The sequence below is a fragment of the Podarcis liolepis genome (genome assembly GCF_965112155.1).
Source record: "Podarcis liolepis genome assembly, chromosome: 8".
In the NCBI taxonomy this organism is placed as follows: domain Eukaryota; kingdom Metazoa; phylum Chordata; class Lepidosauria; order Squamata; family Lacertidae; genus Podarcis; species Podarcis liolepis.
Window position 1 is genome coordinate 68,675,847 of NC_139560.1, and position 18,757 is coordinate 68,694,603.

Here is an 18,757-nt window from a genome sequence, read left to right on the forward strand (position 1 = left end):
AATCAAATTATAGAGGTGAACAAATTAATTTATACATGAATATGGGCCCAATTCACCCAATGGTTGCAATATACAAAGTTTAGTTTTCCAGCTTGCATGTAGCGTCAGTAACTTAAGGTTTATTTCTTTGTTTTTTGACAGAGACAGAGGGGTTAACTTGGAGAAGTGTCAGATAAAAGAAATGTAATTGTGTAAATGGTAATTTTATAGCTGTGGGATGATTATTTTCTTAATAAGACTGGGGGAAATCTAGTGTGTGTGAAGCTTCATAGCCCTTTAAAAATATCTACACATGCTGAGTTACATGAGGCTATTTCTTTTGGAGACTCTTAATATCTAAGAGTTAGGTGCTTTTAACAAATGTGATAAGCAGAACATTAGAAAAAGTATATACTAACTTATGTTAGACCAATTAAATCAGGATTGGAATATATGTTGTTGGGGAAAGTGATATGCACACCCCTTGAGGTTTGGATAGGCAGTTAATGCTTCTATAATCATTGAGAGCATTCATAAAATTTGAACCGAGATGTTTTATAACACATAGCACAGATGTGAAAATATATGGGTGAGTCATTATTGTTCAGAGAAGTTTCATAAGACCATAAAAAAGCTGCCCAGGGGAAGGATGCATCACCTGTGAGAATGGAACGAGACTCAGAGAAGCTATAAAAACCCATCCTCAATTTATTTTATGCCTCATACATGCAGGATAGATTCTTCCCTCAGATCGTTGCTAGTGCTTCAGCAAAGACTCTATCGTGAGTCCTTCTGCAGTATTGGCAAGATTACCCAGCTCAAGTCCTCCTGCTGTATCTGCAATCCTTCTGATCCCACTCAAATGTGAAGAATCACATAATCCAGTAGAGCCAAGGGAGCCCACCATAAGGGACTCAGCTGGCTGATCACCACCTCTTTTAAGAAACCAACACCCAAGTCATACTGAGTCAGACCACTGACAAATTTAGTCCAGTCATGCTTACTCCAACTGGTAGTAGGGCTCCAATTCTTCATGTCAAAGCAGGCAAGTGGGAAGTATGTGAATAGGGCCTGCTGGTATTTTAAAATGTGTTTAAGAATAGCCACGCTGGACACCAGTTTGAAGCACAGAGTACCTTCCTTGTTAAAATCACCCTATGAAGCTATTGAGCAGAACAGTGCCATAGAATTTGCGAAACAAAAGCTGGCTACTGGGATTCATCCTGGTGTTCTCTAAGCACACAAAGAGCAAAAGAATAGGTGAGACCACAGAACAGGTGGGAAGGATGATTTCATCCTATGTACCCTCCTGGAGAGAGGGACGCGGGTGGCGCTGTGGGTTAAACCACAGAGCCTAGGGCTTGCCGATCAGAAGGTTGGCGGTTCGAATCCCCGCGACGGGGTGTGCTCCCGTTGCTCGGTCCCTGCTCCTGTCAACCTAGCAGTTCGAAAGCACATCAAAGTGCAAGTAGATAAATAGGTACCGCTCCAGCGGGAAGGTAAATGGCATTTCCGTGCGCTGCTCTGGTTCGCCAGAAGCAGCTTAGTCATGGTGGCCACATGACCCGGAAGCTGTACGCCGGCTCCCTCGGCCAATAAAGCGAGATGAGCGCCGCAACTCCAGAGTCGGTCACCACTGGACCTAATGGTCAGGGGTCCCCTTTACCTTTACCTATGAAGCTGACTTGGGTCTGTTCTGGTTCCATTCCTGAACTGCTAGATCCCCCTGAGGTCCGCACTGAACCAGCAGAAGAACCAAGTATTTTTTAAACAGAAAGCTGCCTTGTCTCCCTGCTGGAGGGATAGGATTCCTGGCCTTCAATTATATAAGTTCCACACTCTTACCTAGCTAACACCAAATGAACAGGAGACATACCTAGATGAAAACAAGAACCCTCTTCTGTTTTAACATGCATGTTTCATGTACATAATTCATAGAAATCAACCATGTTTTACATAATTGGGAAATCATTTGTGCGTTTATTAATTTATTTAGCATTCATAATACAATGACAATATTGCTGCAATGCTGTTCAACGTCTTCTGGATTATGTACATTAAATCCATATAACTTCAGCTAATAATCTATTACTCTGTGCTTATTGAGATCCCTGTCAATGTCCCTGATAGTAATGCCCCTTTTCAACACAACACAAATATAATTTCCTAATAAATATTAAGAATTTATTCCGACATCAAAAAATAAAAATCATCCCCATGGGTCGTACAGGCAGAAGAAAGAAATGTGTTTTTGACCTCTTGTGATGCTTGCTTTGCTTACGGCTGCCATCAAATAAGAAAGCAGGCTTGCATCTGTTGGTCCATTGTGACCTGGTACGTTTGGTTCAAATCAAAGGCAATGAGAAGTGCACCATATTTTTGTGTGTGTAGATCTAGATCTATCTGCCTGGACTTGGGCCTATTATTTCTAAGAAAATGATACATGGACTCCTCTTGTCTTCATAAGGAAAACAGCATCCCAAATCCGAGAAATAGGATTTAATAGACAAATCCTAAGGGAGCAATCCTCTGCACAAGAAGCTGGTGTAAAGCAAGCTGGTGTGAGTTAAGCTGATGTAAAGAAAGCTACGCCACATCCAAACTCCGTTCAACAGCATGGCTACTGCTGGCAGAGCTGACCTGGCAGAGGCAAAGCAAACCTTTTATATAGTGTTTAAGTTACATCAGCTTTGGGGCAGGTTGCCAAGCCACATGACTGAGCTGCCAAAGCTTGGAATCCAGCTTGCCACACCCTTTTCACAGACCTTAAAGGTAAAGGTAAAGGGACCCCTGATCTTTAGGTCCAGTCGTGGCCGACTATGGGGTTGTGGCGCTCATCTCACTTTATTGGCCGAGGGAGCCGGTGTACTAAGCCACTTCTGGAGAACCAGAGCAGTGCCCGGAAATGCCGTTTACCTTCCCGCTGGAGCGGTACCTATTTATCTACATGCACTTTGATGTGCTTTCAAACTGCTAGGTTGGCAGGAGCAGGGACCGAGCAACGGGAGCTCACCCCGTCGCAGGGATTCGAACTGCCAACCTTCTGATCGGCAAGTCCTAGGCTCTGTGGTTTAACCCACAGCGCCATCCGTGTCCCTTCACAGACCTTATGCAAGCTTAAAATCCACCACCTAAAAAGTGCTGACCTTGTTAGACACATGGAAGTCAGAGATATGGGATATCTACTAGTCTATCATCTACCCACCCCTTCCTTAAATGCTACATTAATAGATCTTGTATTTGAAGATAGTTTTAAAGAGGAGCAGCTTCTAACCATAGTTTGTTCCTATGTTGAAGAGCCTCAATAACGCACTCAAGGTCATCAGAACAACAGTGACAAAACTTTAAACAGGATCCACTACCCCAATGAAATGTTGGTCCCCACTTTTTGAGATTTATGGCCAGCTGTCACAAATCCTTCCCAAGCCTTTCAATTTCTTCCAAGAGAAAATCAACATCTGATTTCTTGGTTGCTGGGTTAGAGAAGACCATTCTGAAAAAATTCACATGGTTCCCGTGAGGCTGATAGCTAACCATTGTAGTACCTTCTTCTATCATCCTCGCTTTTATCTTTGGAGCAACCTAGACATGGATACATATAAAAAAGTTGCAATTATGTTCTGGAATAATTTAGGGACTAGTTCCATGAATAGGCAGTAGCAATGGTCTGGATGTATAGCAGAGTAGATACGGTACTGTAATGTTTGGTTGTATAGAAAGGATGGAACTCATTGGACATGTGAAACAAGAAGAAGAGTTTGGATTTGATATCCCGCTTTATCACTACCCAAAGGAGTCTCAAAGCGGCTAACATTCTCCTTTCCCTTCCTCCCCCACAACAAACACTCTGTGAGGTGAGTGAGGCTGAGAGACTTCAAAGAAGTGTGACTAGCCCAAGGTCACCCAGCAGCTGCATGTGGAAGAGCGGAGACGCGAACCCGGTTCCCCAGATTACGAGTCCACTGCTCTTAACCACTACACCACACTGGCTCACCCAGAAGAAGAGATTTATCAGGTGCTTTTAATATTTGGCAGGCATCCTCTCTAAATTCAGTATACCTGAAGGAGCATCTCCACCCCCATCGTTCTGCCCGGACGCTGAGATCCAGTGCCGAGGGCCTTCTGGTGGTTCCCTCACTGCAAGAAGTGAGGTTACAGGGAACCAGGCAGAGGACCTTCTCAGTAGTGGCACCTGCCCTGTGGAACACCCTCCCATCAGATGTCAAGGAAATAAACAACTATCCTACTTTTAAAAGACATCTGAAGGCATCCCTGTTCAGGGAAGTTTTTAATGTTTAATGCTGTATTGTGTTTTTAATATTCGATTAGGAGCTGCCCAGAGTGGCTGGGGGAACCCAGCCAGATGGGTGGGTTATAAACTACTTCTTCTTCTTCTTCTTCTTCTTATTATTATTATTATTATTATTATTATTATTATTATTATTATTATTATTATTATATTTTTTCAGCAAACTTACACCCACATGTAATCTATTGAACTATTTTTGTTTCCAAAGTTTTACTGGTTTCTCAATGCTTTGAACAATGCTTTGAACAATAGCTATTTTTATGTATATGTGGGTTTTTGCTGTGTTTTAGGTACAATTTTACTACGTATGCCTCTTAAGAGAGCGCTTTGATTCAGCAGTTTATAAATTTCTCTAAATAAAATAAATACAAGTATTGGAAACAAATGCAAAGAAAGGACTTACATTATGAGACAATTATGAACAGCCCTTTTAAAAGGGTATCTTGTCACTGGTGCTGTAGTATGATTGGCTAAAACTTCCAAAGAGCCAGTGGAGAGCCAGTGTGGTGTAGTGGTTAAGAGCGGTAGTCTCATAATCTGGGAAACCGGGTTCGTGTCTCCGCTCCTCCACAAGCAGCTGCTGGGTGACCTTGGGCTAGTCACACTTCTCTGAAGTCTCTCAGCCCCACTCACCTCACAGAGTGTTTGTTGTGGGGGAGGAAGGGAAAGGAGAATGTTAGCCGCTTTGAGACTCCTTAGGGTAGTGATAAAGTGGGATATGAAATCCAAACTCTTCTTTTTCTTCTTCAAAGATGTAATAAGCACAACAGCTAGGATACTCTCAGGACTATGCCATGGGCAGCTGCAGGAGGGAACCAGTCTCTAGGAATCAGCATCCAAGAGTTTCAGGGTTGAAGAATGCACCAAAACACATTTAAATATGTGTTTTAAGAGAACTGTGCCTTAATATTCCTGAGAGGCTTTCCCCCTAAAATTGCAGATTGACATGGAAATGCAACAGAATTGAATTATATATTTTAAAAATATGCAAAACTGCCACAGACCATCCCTAGTTCTGGTGTGTAGATGAAAGAAATTGGGGTCTGGAACAGATCTTCACAACAACAGCATTGGTGTTCCTATTTCTGTACACACTTTCCATGACTGACAAAAAGGTTTGCATGAGAAATTCTACCTGATGTAGTCTTTTCTCTCTCTCTGGTCCCTTTGGGATCTTTTGAAGGCTGGGTGGGATGTACCAGAAACACACATTGGTGAGTTCAGGCTTAGACAAACAAAATAAAATACAAATTACAAAATGCCAATGTCTATCTTCAACAAATGTTTCCATTTATTAAACCCACCTGGGCAGATTCTAAATTTCACAATTCTTTTTCAGCAATTTCTCTAGTGCAATTCACTCACAAATGCTTACTGTGTGTGAATGTGAAGCAAACCTAAGCCCAATGATTCTCCCTGAGCTTTTAATATATAAAATATTTCAAAAAGATTCCAGAATCTGAAGGAGAGAATCTTGGTTTTCACAATTTCCTTGCACAAAATTAACATGGAAGCCAATGTTTAGTAAGACTCCAAATATATAAAAAGTCCCGGAGATGCTTCATAATCTAGCTGGCAGCTGCAAAACGATCATTACTCAAAAAAAGTCCTACAAGAGTCAGTTGTGTGTTACTGTGAAATCTAAATTCATCCCAGTATGATATAAGCCTGGTCTCTGGGAAAGAGCTGGCTTTTAAAAGTGAAAATAAATCATTTAAATGTGCCCAAACCCCAGGTGAGATGACTATTGGGAATCCAGATTTATTAGCAAATATGTCACACAAATAGTTCGATAAAATCAGTTTGTCAAACGACAACTGTCAGCACTCTCAGTACAATGTCTGAAAAGTCCAAATTCTAATTTATACAAAAGTATTCATTTATTTGTTGCAAATATAGTCCACCTTTCCTTCAAGGAGCTCAATGTGGAGTATGTAGATCTCTGTTTTATCCTCACCACAACCTTGTGAGGTAGCTTAGGCTGAGAGTGAGTGACTGGCCCAAGATCGCCCAAATTCAGTCATGAATAAGGTCTCAGCCAAGAATAAACTCAACCAAGACATGTATTCCAAATGAATTTGTGGATCCGAAAATGAAATGCATTGACATTCAAAGCTCACAGGGGAAGCTCACAGTAGTTTCTATTGACAAAGAAAGCAGGTGGTACCTTGGACAGCTCCCAGAGGCCCTACTAAGGCTGCTACAATAGATGCCACCTCTGCAAGGAGCTAGAACCCAATGAAGCTCAATGAAGCTTTATGTACAGGCTAACCAGTGATAAAGCTCTGCCTCCCTGGAGGAGCTGGCTGGCTGGATAAAAAGGCCCTCAACTTATCATCTTCTAGTCCTTGACTTCTGCAAAGCTAGAGAGGCAGAGATAACATAGGAGATTCATCCTTTGAATAAGTTTCTCCCATCAAGGAAGTGGCTTGAACCTCATCCACATCAGAGTCTTCATCTACGAACTGCAAGGGTTGTGGGTTACGACAGGCTGAATTCACTGCAGCCCTAATTCAGTGTCGAATTTGTCATACTTGAAGTCTAACGTTCAGACATTGGGTTGCAAACAGGTGGCTTTGTGCCGCTGGAAGTGTTTCCACTTGCCTCAAAGCAAGAGACCATATTTTCACCACTGCCCTGTTCCAATTGCAGCCCTGGATGCTCTGTTTTTCACTGTCCCCCCAGACCTCAGGAGCTTTTGAGGGTTGGTGACATGCATTCGGCTGAAGGGATTGGCAACCATCAGGCCAATGTGAAAGCACTTGCAGAAGCTAGTGCAAAATCTCCATTGGACACAATCCAATATAGTGAAAGGACAGACAGTTTTCATTTGACAGACGGATTTCATTGAACTGCTTCTGTGATAAATTGATTAATAAATGATTCCTGGTGTCCAATCTTGGCCAGTTACAGTCATCACACTTAGGACACTGGTGAATCTAAGTGATTTATTTTCACCTTTAAAGGTGCCTCTTTCCCCCAGACTAGGCTTACATCAAATTGGGAGGAAACAGGGTTTCAGCATAGCACGTCTGGGCACAAATGAAACTCAGGCAGCAACATCCCATAAGAACCACACATATTTGGTGGCAGAGCACGTCTGCATCTCACAGTATATTTACATTATATATTTTACACCGGCCAGCTAGAATCATAAAGCCTCTCGGTTACTTTTAATATATCTTTGGTTCTTACTGAGCATCATTTCCTAGCCTGGTTTTTTTTCCCTCTGGGATATTGTGTAAAACTGATGATCGCTCCTTCAGATACTCGCATCTTTACTAAGCATTTTATGCATTACTAGCTCAGGGAAATCAGTGAGGTTACCTGCGGTTCATATCTATACACAGTACAAGTATCTGCATACATTGCAGAAGAAAACTTGCTGGAAGTATTTTACTGATCATCACAATCCTACACCAGCTGAAGCAACAATTTGTGGCTCGTAGACCTTAAAAAAACACTGAGAAAAATAATTTACTTATTTTGCCTAATTTATTTGGCTTCTACTTATCATAGGTGTGCCATGTGTGGCATTCCAACTTCAAAGATCACTGGAAATTCTATTGAGTTCCACATAGCCTGGAAATATCCATTTTTCCCTTTTATTTTCAAAAATGAAAACAGCTCAACATTTGATTACATTGACAGACCATTTTTGTGATTTTTTTTAAACCCTATTTTTTTGTAAATCAGGAGTGGGGAATCTGTGGCCCTCCGGATATTGTTAGACTGCTAGGGTTGCCATATTTTGAAGAGCAAAAAAGAGGACATATTTGCCGACTTCTGCTTTTAACAATGGATCTCCATAATGACTCTCATCATGGAAAAGAGGATGTGTCCTGGAAAAAGAGGACATATGGCAACCCTATAAGACTCCAACACCCACCAGCCTCATCCAGCATGACCAATGGTCAGGGAAAGTGGCAGTTGTAACCCAACATCTGGAGGATCACAGGTTTCCAATCCATTGATTGATTGATTGATCATCACTTCTCCACAGAGACATTGATCATCACTTCTCCACTTTGCCAAAAACCCAACATGATGTACAAAGTTTAAATATACTTTTTGAAACAATCACTTGAATGGAATTGCCTCGTACCCAGAGTCACATACATGGCCAGATGAGTGGAACTTAGTAAAGAAAATGGCTCTGGAAAACAAGAAACATAAGTAGCTCAAAGAGCCTATGCCACAAGCTAGAGGCAGTCACTCCTATTGGGTTGTGTGTTAGTCTGTTTGTTTATTAGTAATAATTAAATTTGTATACCACTCTTCATCCATAGATCTCTGTGCGGTTCACAACATAAAATTACAACTATATATATATATAGCCAATAATCCCCCCCCCAACACATTTAAAAGGGCATCAGAAGTTAATCAGCCAAAGGCCTGGTTGAAAAGGAACATTTTTGCATGACACCAAAAGTGTGTAAGGAAGGTGCCAGGTGAGCCTCTCTAGGGAGAGTATTCCACAAATGGGGAACCACTGCAGAAAAGGCCCGTTCTCGTGTTGACACCCTCCTGACCTCCCATGGAGGAGGCACACCAAGAAGGGCATCAAAAGATGATCTCAGGGTCTGGGTAGGTTCAGAGAGAGAGAGAGAGAGAGAGAGAGAGAGAGAGAGAGAGAGAGAGAGGATCCATGAAGTATTGCAGTCCTGAGCCTAACCGAACCAATCCATACACAAAAGCTGAGCTTCTGTGGCAATTTATACCCTGGGATTTCAAAGGGATCTCTCATTTTGAAAACAGGACTTCTGTAGTATCTGGGACCTGTTGTTTTTAGAGGCAGGATGCCAGGATCAATGTGTAACCCAGTACTACTCTCCTTGTTCAATACTTACCTCAGCACCATACACAAGCTCATAGTTCTTTCTTGTCTTCAGTTCCTTGTAAAGGTAATCTGCAAGTTCCAGAAATCTGTTGATAAGCGTTTCAAATCCTCGTGTGCCCTGTAAGATATCAGTGGAGGGAAAGAGAGTTCACTTTGCATCTAGACTGTGTCATACTATTTAAAGGATGGAAGGGCAGTAAATCTAGCCTCCTGGCCACTCACAGGTCAGCCTACAAAAACCAGGTGTCCATAGGCTACAAGTATAGCAGAAATCCAGAACAAACCTGCAGCCCTTCAGATGTTACTGGACTCCAGCTCCCATTGGCCCAAGCAAGCATGCCAAATGGTCAAGAATTGTAGAAATTGTAGTCCAGGTACATTTGGAGGGCTACAGGTTCCCCATCTCTGAATTAGACAACATGTGCACTGCCTACAGGGAAGAGCTGAAACTCAAAGGTAATGCAACTGCTTTGCATGCGGAAGGTCCCAGGTTCATCTCTGGCATCTCCAGGTGGCGCTGTCTTTAAACCCTGGAGAGACACCTCCAGCCAAGTGTAGACATTAGTGAGCTTGATGGACCAAGCCTCTGCATGAGGTCACAGAATCATAGAATTGTAGACTTGGAAATGGTCCCAAGGGTGATCTAGTGCAATCCCATGTGGCGCAGGAATCACAACTAAAGAATCCCTGGCAGATGGCTACCCAACCTCTGTTTAAAAACTTGCAATGAATGAGTTTGCCACCTTCCAAGGTAGTCGATTCAACTGTTGGAAGTCCTTCCTATTGTTTAGTAATATCCAAATGCAACACCAATGCAATGACCAAGTACAACAATGCGATGTCAATATAAATTCTTTATATAATCTATACAGAACATTGAACAATATGAAATATATGAAATATGCACTCTCTGCAAAACCAAATAAACAGAAATCTTCTAAATCTCTGAAAGTCACAAAATATGCACTCTTGATGGATTCTCTTGAAAACACAGAGAGAGAAGCAATGGGTCAGATTTTTATCTGCTGAAAACAAGCCGTAAAGCTTTGTTGTATGACAGCCAAAGTGGTCCGCAAACAGACGTAGTGAACAGTGATTCCAGATATACCCACTGTTTCGTGGAATTCTTCTTCATCACAGCAGAAGGCTACAGAAATGCTTCATAATCCCATCCATATGGTGAATGGAGTTGTATAACAACAATTGCTATGGAGCAGTGGTCATAAAGTTATGTAACCACTCTATATGGTTGCTTCTCTCAGAGACTTGATAAGCCCACAGAGACTTTCAGAGACCTATAAGACTTGTGTTTATTTGGTTCTATGTTTTCAAGAGAATCCATCAAGAGTGCATATTTTGTGACTTTCAGAGATTTAGAAGATTTCTGTTTATTTAGTTTTGCAGAGAGTGCATATTTCATATATTTATATTGTTCAATGTTCTGTATAGATTATATAAAGAGTTTATATTGACATCGCATTGTTGTACTTGGTCATCATGTTGCCTTTGGATATTACTGGTATTTGTTTGCAACACAGGGGTTTAATTGTTTGGTTACTTCCTAAGGTTTAGCCAGATTCTCCTTTCTTGTAATTTGAATCCACTGCTTCAGTTTCTACCCTCTGGAGCAGAATAAAACATGTCCTTTTGAATAACCCTCAGAAACTAACGCATCACTCTGCGGCAGATGTTCCTCAGCAGGTGCATCCAGTGTTATTTTTCTACAAAAAGAGATGCCAGAACTCACCATGAACACCTTCCTTGTTCTCTTAGAAATGGCAATGGTGCCCACCTAAGAGGTGCCAGAACTGAGTTCAAGTGAGTTCCAGCTGAAAAAAAGCCCTGGGTTCATCAATATAGAAGAGTTTTGTGGGTTTGGCAACCTCACTTTAGCTGCAGTTCCCATTCTCTCCAATCTTCTCCCTCCCTTCCATGGCTTCAGATTCATCTTCTCATGATGAACGTCATTGTTATGCAATATATCTCAGCGACTTCCTCCCACGTGGGATTCTGATCCCTGCAAGATGTTTCCTACCTTAGCTCTCCACATTAGCCACAGCTTGAATACGTCAACATGTCGGCCACACTGGATTGCCTTGTCCCCAGTGTCGTAAGCTGTGTCATACTGTTTGTCTGGTTGGAAGAGATATCCGGCACAGAGCTGATTACAGGCTTGGAGAAGACCCTAGCGGAGGGATAGAACTGTTAAGATAATGCTGCATTTGAAATCACGTTTGAAACTATTCAGTGACAGGAAGTAAACATAATTTATTGACATTTTAATGATTTTGTAGAACCTGCTCTGAGAGATTTGCCTGAACATGATATGCATGTGTACAGGGAACATAAAAAAGAACTCTGCTGGAACAGATCTCTCTAATCACATCTGGCCTGGCATCCTGATCTCCACAATTGTCAGCCAGATGGCTAAGGGAAGTCCACAAGCTGGGCATGATGACAATGGTCATGTTTTAGCCCCATTGAAATAAATGGCATAACTTAGTCACAATTACCTTAGATACAACTGATTTCAGTGGGGCTACAGCATGAGACTCTACCAGTGAGATCACCTTTCCCCATATATGCCCACGCAGTCTGTGGATCTGGCACTGTTGCAGATGTAGATAATACTCTCTGTGGATTTGTAAGAAATTGATCTTTAAGTGTGGCCACACTCACAATCTGGAACTCCCTGCCTATTGACATCAAGTAGGTGCCTTCACTGCACTCCTTTCCGTAACTGCTTCAGACATGCCTCCCCCAGATGTGCAGAATGTTTACATGTGTTTTAATATCTATGTTTAGCTTATCACTGATTTCAGTGATGATTTCAGCGCTTTAAATAGCTGTTTTAACTATAGTCGAATGAAATCGCGGGCAGGATTCGAGACAAAAGCAGTGGAAGAAAAATGATAAGGTCACGGTACGTAGAGAAACTTTTTGTAATCGATCAAGATATAATGCAGCAGAAAAGGTTTGAGTAAAAACATGGTAGAGAGTGGGTGCGAAGTCAATTTATGAAACAATGTAATTACTTGATATGAAGATTATTGTGAAAATGTTGCAAAAATTTGATAAAAAATTGTATTGCAAAAAAAATCAGCTGCTTCCAATGAGCAGCGTTTGCGGCCTGATGTGCCGCCTCCTCTTCCCCCAGACGCGACACGGCATCTTAGCTGTTTTCCCCCGTCCCCCTCGGCCTTTGTGGAGGCTCACGGGTTCCTGTCAAACCTGCCCATTCAAATGGGCCAATCCACAGTGGCCTCGGGGGCGGGGCATGGGAAGCGGACCTGTGGGAGGCAGGCTTCCGCTGAATCTACCCCCCCCCCATCTGTTTGCTTGGCCGATCCGTCAGCGCAGCATCCAGTTGGCCAGGGCCATCAGGACCACCACAATCTGTTTTTTATAAATACTTTTATTGTCTTATCCCTTTTGTAGACCACTTTGAGCAGGCATCCCCAAACTGCAGCCCTCCAGATGTTTTGGCCTACAACTCCCATGATCCCTAGCTAACAGGACCAGTGGTCAGGGATGATGGGAATTGTAGTCCAAAACATCTGGAGGGCCGAAGGTTGGGGGTGCCTTACTTTGAGGTTTATGGTTTTTTAACAATCAAGTAGTATATAAATATTATTAAATAAGAATGACTGAGTTAGTCTGGATACAACCCAAGTATTCATCATCATCATCATCATCATATTTATACCCCGCCCATCTGGCTGGGTTGCTCCAGCCAGTGTGTTCATGTCAAAGAGATCAACTCAAACAGTCTCGGTACAACTTGTGACCCACCAAGCTGAATGCAGTCCACTCCCATATTATGGCCTGCTGGATACTTCAAAATCCTTGACTCTGCACACAGCCAGCATCTAGCAGGCTACACTACATAGCTGATGGACTGCATTCAGCTTGGCATGTCACATATTGTTATGTTTACATCGCCTCCAGATATATAGCCTAGCACAGCCTGGTGCTCTCCAGATGCAGACAACTAAATGCACTTTACAACCCAGTCATACACATGTTTTCTCTAAAGCAAGTCCCACCAGGTGCAATAGGAGTCACATCCCAGCATCAGACAGCAATCTAGTCATGCTTGTGTGGAACTTTGAAAACTGGTCTGGGATCCTGTGTCTGCCCTGAGATATTGAGCTCTGTCCATGGTAGGAAAGGGGGGGGGTGTTACCTTCTCACGGACTAAGAAAGCAGAGCACTGCAGCGGAACTCCCATCAGCTTGTGAGGATTCCACGTGACAGAATTAGCCCTAGGTAAAGAAGAAAATTAAAAGATAATGAATATGCCAGGTTTGAAATGGGTCGTATACTCTGAAGCATATAAACGCACACATAAATATTAGTTGGAAGCATTAGTGATGAAGTCACCGACCTAATAATACTTTATAGAGATGTTCATATCAGCAACTTTGATCCACAAGGTTTATCATCAAAGCAACTTGACAGGAGAATGGGGAGCGGGAGGCGGGGGAAGCAAAACGAAAAGTCAGCAGGTCTTTCAAGAGAATGGGGACACAGCATTTGATGCTGCAAAAAAAATTGTATGAAATTATGCCAACAGGGAAGAGAGTGCAAATAAACTTGTAGGTCTCTTACATCAGGGGAGGAGGGGTCTTGTTCAGCCAACTTTTTTTGGGGGGGTGCATAGAAGTGGGGCAAAGTGAGGCAAAAGGTGGACAGGGGAACAGGTGCAACTCTTTGTAGAAGATGTGTCAGGGACTGGCTGGATGAGGAAGCCACATGGCCATGGAAAGTGCAGAAGGAAAGGGTTTGGACCCAGAATCCTGGTGGGGGGGAACCAGCCACACCACAGAGGAAGGGAAGAGCTGGGAAGTACTGGAGGCTGGGAGCTTGGAGGATGATGAAGAGGAGGAAACAGGACAGGAACAGGAATCAGACTTGGCGGGTCCACCACGGAGCTACTCTGACACCTTCTCTAACAGCCTGTAGCCACCCCCCACTGCCAGAACAAGACGTCTGCTGCATACCACAGAACACAGAGCCAGGCAGACACAGAGAAGGTCCCCTGGGGCTCACCGTAGATGGAGGAAGGGTCCTGACACAGAAGGAGTAAGAGTGGAGGGGGAGTTACAAGCCAATCCGGGCAACTGCTTCATCTAGGCAGGAGCAATCCTTAGAAATCTCCATGTGCTCTTTGTTCTGCTTTCTTAATAAAGAAACTAACTGTACGTTAGCTAGTGTTTCACTCTCTTTCTCTGATCTGCGAATGACCTGCTCTCCTTGCCGGCTCCCTGACAAGAGGCTCCATTCCAGCCATGTCAAAGTCAAAGGATTCTAGACATACACATGCACACTCCTTCCATCCAGATTTGTCATTGTTATTGTTTAGTCGTTTAGTCGTGTCCGACTCTTCGTGACCCCATGGACCAGAGCACGCCAGGCACTCCTGTCTTCCACTGCCTCCCGCAGTTTGGTCAAACTCATGCTGGTAGCTTTGAGAACACTGTCCAACCATCTTGTCCTCTGTCGTCCCCTTCTCCTTGTGCCCTCCATCTTTCCCAACATCAGGGACTTTGCCAGGGACCATCCAAATTAAGTCTGTGGTATTCAAGGACACATTGTAGCCAGACACAAGCACTCCAGATTGGTCCGGGGGGGGCGTAGGGAGGGCTGTGGCCTTGGAAGGGTCTCGGGGGCCAGAGAGGGCCACATTCAGCCCCCCGCCTGAGGCTCCTCACCCCTGTCTTACATAATATAAAACTTGGTACTGCTCTAGATTTATTTTCCTTTCCCCCTCAAACTCAGTGCAACAACTCGCTTCCACTCCTACTATGAGTCACTATTACTATGGTGACAGGCCTTACAGTCTGCACTTCAGCAAGAGGTCTGAAGCGAGGAGAAAGACTTGCTAATATGTTGATCTCGCTGCAGCATCCCCTTAAAGAACATAATGGGATTACCTTTCAATGCCGCTCAGTTTGTGGGAATGTCTTCTCGACAGAAGCAGGCCGCCTCCCCATGCTGCCTATCAGAAACGAAACACACGCTTATCTTACTGGGAGAATGTTCACCAACACCATTTATTAAAATTTTGTCTTCAACTCATCATAAGTACATTTCGTAATAGAATAAGAATCCAATCTACAGACAATCCTATAGACATTCTGAACTTAGTAGCTATACTACTGATCTCTTTGCTTGGAAGATTGTTTTTTTAATTTTTATTTATAATTTTCAATTTTCATAGAATCATAGAATCATAGAGTTGGAAGAGACCACAAGGGCCATCGAGTCCAGCCCCCTGCCAAGCAGGAAACACCATCAGAGCACTCCTGACATATGGTTGTCAAGCCTCTGCTTAAAGACCTCCAAAGTAGGAGACTCCACCACACTCCTTGGCAGCAAATTCCACTGTCGAACAGCTCTTACTGTCAGGAAGTTCTTCCTAATGTTTAGGTGGAATCTTCTTTCTTGTAGTTTGGATCCATTGCTCCGTGTCCGCTTCTCTGGAGCAGCAGAAAACAACCTTTCTCCCTCCTCTATGTGACATCCTTTTATATATTTGAACATGGCTATCATATCACCCCTTAACCTCCTCTTCTCCAGGCTAAACATGCCCAGCTCCCTTAGCCATTCCTCATAAGGCATCGTTTCCAGGCCTTTGACCATTTTGGTTGCCCTCCTCTGGACACGTTCCAGTTTGTCAATTTTATAAATTTCAATAATTTTACAAGCATTTAACATTTCAAAACTCGACTTCCAGGAGCAAGATGGAACAGATAGCCAACAACCACCTTACATCCACATGCATCCAGAGCTTATACTTCTTGCAGATGTCAGCTATGTGAACGAGTGGATCGAAAGCTCCATACACAGTTGTCCCAGCTGTGGCACTCACATAGAATGGTACTTTGCCCTGAAAACATATTCAAGATGGCAGCCTGTATTAGTGTACATGCAACAAGGACTTGTCCTTTGTCATAACCTAGGTTGCCATACATCCAGAATTTCCTGGACATATCAGGAACACTGCTGTCAGAAATGTCTTTTGCATTTTGGCTCAACAGCTGTCAGGGACTGGGCAGAGGAGGAGGAGTGGTGGAAACGGCCTCCCCATCCTGACCCTTCCAGGGAGGAGGAAGAGGAAGACAGTATAGACTTACAGCAGGGGGTTAAGGGAGGCAGCAGCTCAGAGGCAGACGAGGGGGGAAGTTGGGAAATCATGGGAGATCCAGAGCAGCAGCTGGCTGACACATTGACACTAGAAAGCATTCCAGACCCACCATCTCCCAGAACCCAGCAAACCTGAAAAGTAGGAGAGCAAAGAGCTTGAAGAAAGAGGGCACTTACCGGCACACGTAGAGGAGGTGATAAGGTTGACGAATGAGGAGGTGGGAGAGATGCAGGGAATAGAGTGGAGAAAGGAAATGTGGTTGTATGAATCAGTCCCAAAGTCACACATAAAGTTGATTATTTGATGGGTACAGGGTTGTGAATATCTATCTATTGGCCTCAACTTGATGGGGTACAAACTGGCAAACCAATCTAATACTTTTCCCCAACAGTAAAAGTTAATATATCCCCTTCAGGTATCTGAAGAAGTGTGCATGCACACGAAAGCTCATACCAAGAACTAACTTAGTTGGTCTTTAAGGTGCCACTGGAAGGAATTTTTTTACCCCGAAATAAAATTATTCATCACCTATTATGGAGATCCATCTTGACAGTGCTGAGATGCAGTCTGACTGTTAACTGCTTTTGGCTTTACTAAGACTTAAAAGCATATCCTCTTTGTGACATCACACATGACATCAGAATGGCATGTTTGCACTCAACCTAGACTATCTCCATGCCAACAGCAGTGGCCAGTAAACTTCTGCAACCAAGTAACCATCAGCCTGACTACCCATTTGTTTCTATCTAGACTATTAGATGCTCGTTTTGTGCTCTCATAATCAAAGCCTGAAGAAGAGCTGTGTATAATCTGAAAACCTGCTTCCACTGTTAAAGAAAACTAATTGTCAGGGACTGAGCAGAGGAGGATGGTGGAGACCCCCTCCCCATCCTGACGCTTCCAGGGAGGAGGAAGAGGAAGACAGTATAGATTTACAACAGGGGCTTGAGGGAGGTAGCAGCTCAGAGGCAGATGAGGGAGAAATTATGGGAGAGTCAGAACAACACCTGGCTGACACATTGTCATTCGAAAGCATTCCAGACCCTCCATCTCCCAGAACCTAGCGAGCCTTAAAAGTAGGAGGGCAAAGAGCTCAAAGACAGAGGGCACTTAGCAGCACCCATAGAGGAGGTGATGATGATGACGAATGAGGAAGTGGGAGAGAAGGAGATGGAGCTTCCCTCAGGACAATGCCATGATCCAAGAGGCTGGGTTCTATAGCCTCTCTGTGTAACTATTGAATAAAAAAGAATGGTAAGAAACATTCCCTTGTCTTTATACCTTCCTGGGCAACTAACCAGGAGGTCAAAACTTTAAGAAGTTCAACAACTCTGCCCAAAGAAAGCTCAACTTTTGTGAAACATCATAATCCTTTGCTGCAGAGCATGGTAAGATTCATTCCTTTTCTTGGCAAGCATCACTGTAGGATATAGTGGCAATGCGATATATCGCAAAGGCATTTTGCCTATATTCTGGAAAAATGAATTGACGCATCACAGGTGGGAGAATCTATTCTTTTTTCCTTCTTTGTCTTGTGTGCACAATCATCATCATTGATTGTCAGCCTACAGATCAGAACTCTTGGGTTTCCTTTCTCTTTGTCCAGCTCATACGTTCTTCAACACTTAAAATATTTTAAAAATTGGGAGGCATTTCAACTTGCTACTATGACAACAGTAGCAGGGGAAACCCCATTGCACTGGTGGAAGTTTGTGCACAGGCTTCCACTAGCGAGACTCTCTAGTCCAGTGGTTCTCAACCTGTGGATCCCCAGATGTTGTTGGACTACAACTCCCATCATCCCTGAGCTCTGGCCTTGCTAGCTAGGGGTGGTGGGAGTTGTAGTCCAACAACATCTGGGGCCCCACAGGTTGAGAAAGGCTGCTCTAGTCGTTGCTTGAGACTGCTTCATATGGCATATTTTTAATACCATAAAAATACCATTGGCTAAACAGGCTGGGGCTGATGGGAGTTGGATTCTGGTAACATCTGGAGGACCATAAGGTCCCTAGCCCTGTCCTCCTCCTTCACCATCATCCCTTTCACTTTGCAAAGGACAAAGAGGAGCAGGAGATGAAGAGCAGCCACCAAGTCATCCTCAACCACCTGCTAACTTGCCTGGCTAGTTCCAAATAACCTGCCAAAGTCCAATTTAGCTCAATAGGGATAACACAAACATACCATTAAATTCCAGCAGAGTAGCTATAGAACAAGGACCTGAAAGGTTACATGAAGGTGATGGAAGCCAAACCTGTTTTTTAACTTGGATAATGTTTTCCTCCAGTTCAGATGGAATCATCTTCCCCCTGTTAAGAACAAAGCAGCAGTGCTTGCTAAATATTACTCATTGTGCATCCTTCCAAATGCATAACCATTAAGGGCACCAGCCGTTTCCCCCAGCAAGCTAAAGTTTTGCATAGTGGAAGAAACCCCCATAAGACTCAATGCACCGCTTCAGAGAGGAACAGGATGTTTGGCT

At 43.4% G+C, this 18,757-nt stretch overlaps 1 protein-coding gene across 2 annotated transcripts in view; it reads right to left on the reverse strand.

Moving 5' to 3' along the window:
* Positions 1-3,298: 3,298 nt before the first annotated feature.
* The window catches only part of LOC310714197 (glutamate decarboxylase 1-like), a 36,678-nt gene continuing 21,219 nt past the window's right edge, over positions 3,299-18,757 (reverse strand). Inside the window, exons 9-16 of one of the 2 annotated variants that reach the window (XM_083519407.1) lie at positions 18,530-18,584; positions 15,904-16,020; positions 15,065-15,129; positions 13,315-13,393; positions 11,164-11,313; positions 9,139-9,246; positions 5,424-5,472; positions 3,299-3,561 (exon numbers count right to left, since the gene is read on the reverse strand). In XM_083519407.1, coding sequence (XP_083375533.1) covers positions 3,509-3,561; positions 5,424-5,472; positions 9,139-9,246; positions 11,164-11,313; positions 13,315-13,393; positions 15,065-15,129; positions 15,904-16,020; positions 18,530-18,584 — 676 coding nt within the window. In that variant the 3' untranslated portion in view covers positions 3,299-3,508. Of the gene's footprint in view, positions 3,562-5,423; positions 5,514-9,138; positions 9,247-11,163; positions 11,314-13,314; positions 13,394-15,064; positions 15,130-15,903; positions 16,021-18,529; positions 18,585-18,757 lie in introns of both variants that reach the window. The other variant, XM_083519406.1, reaches the window with a different exon arrangement.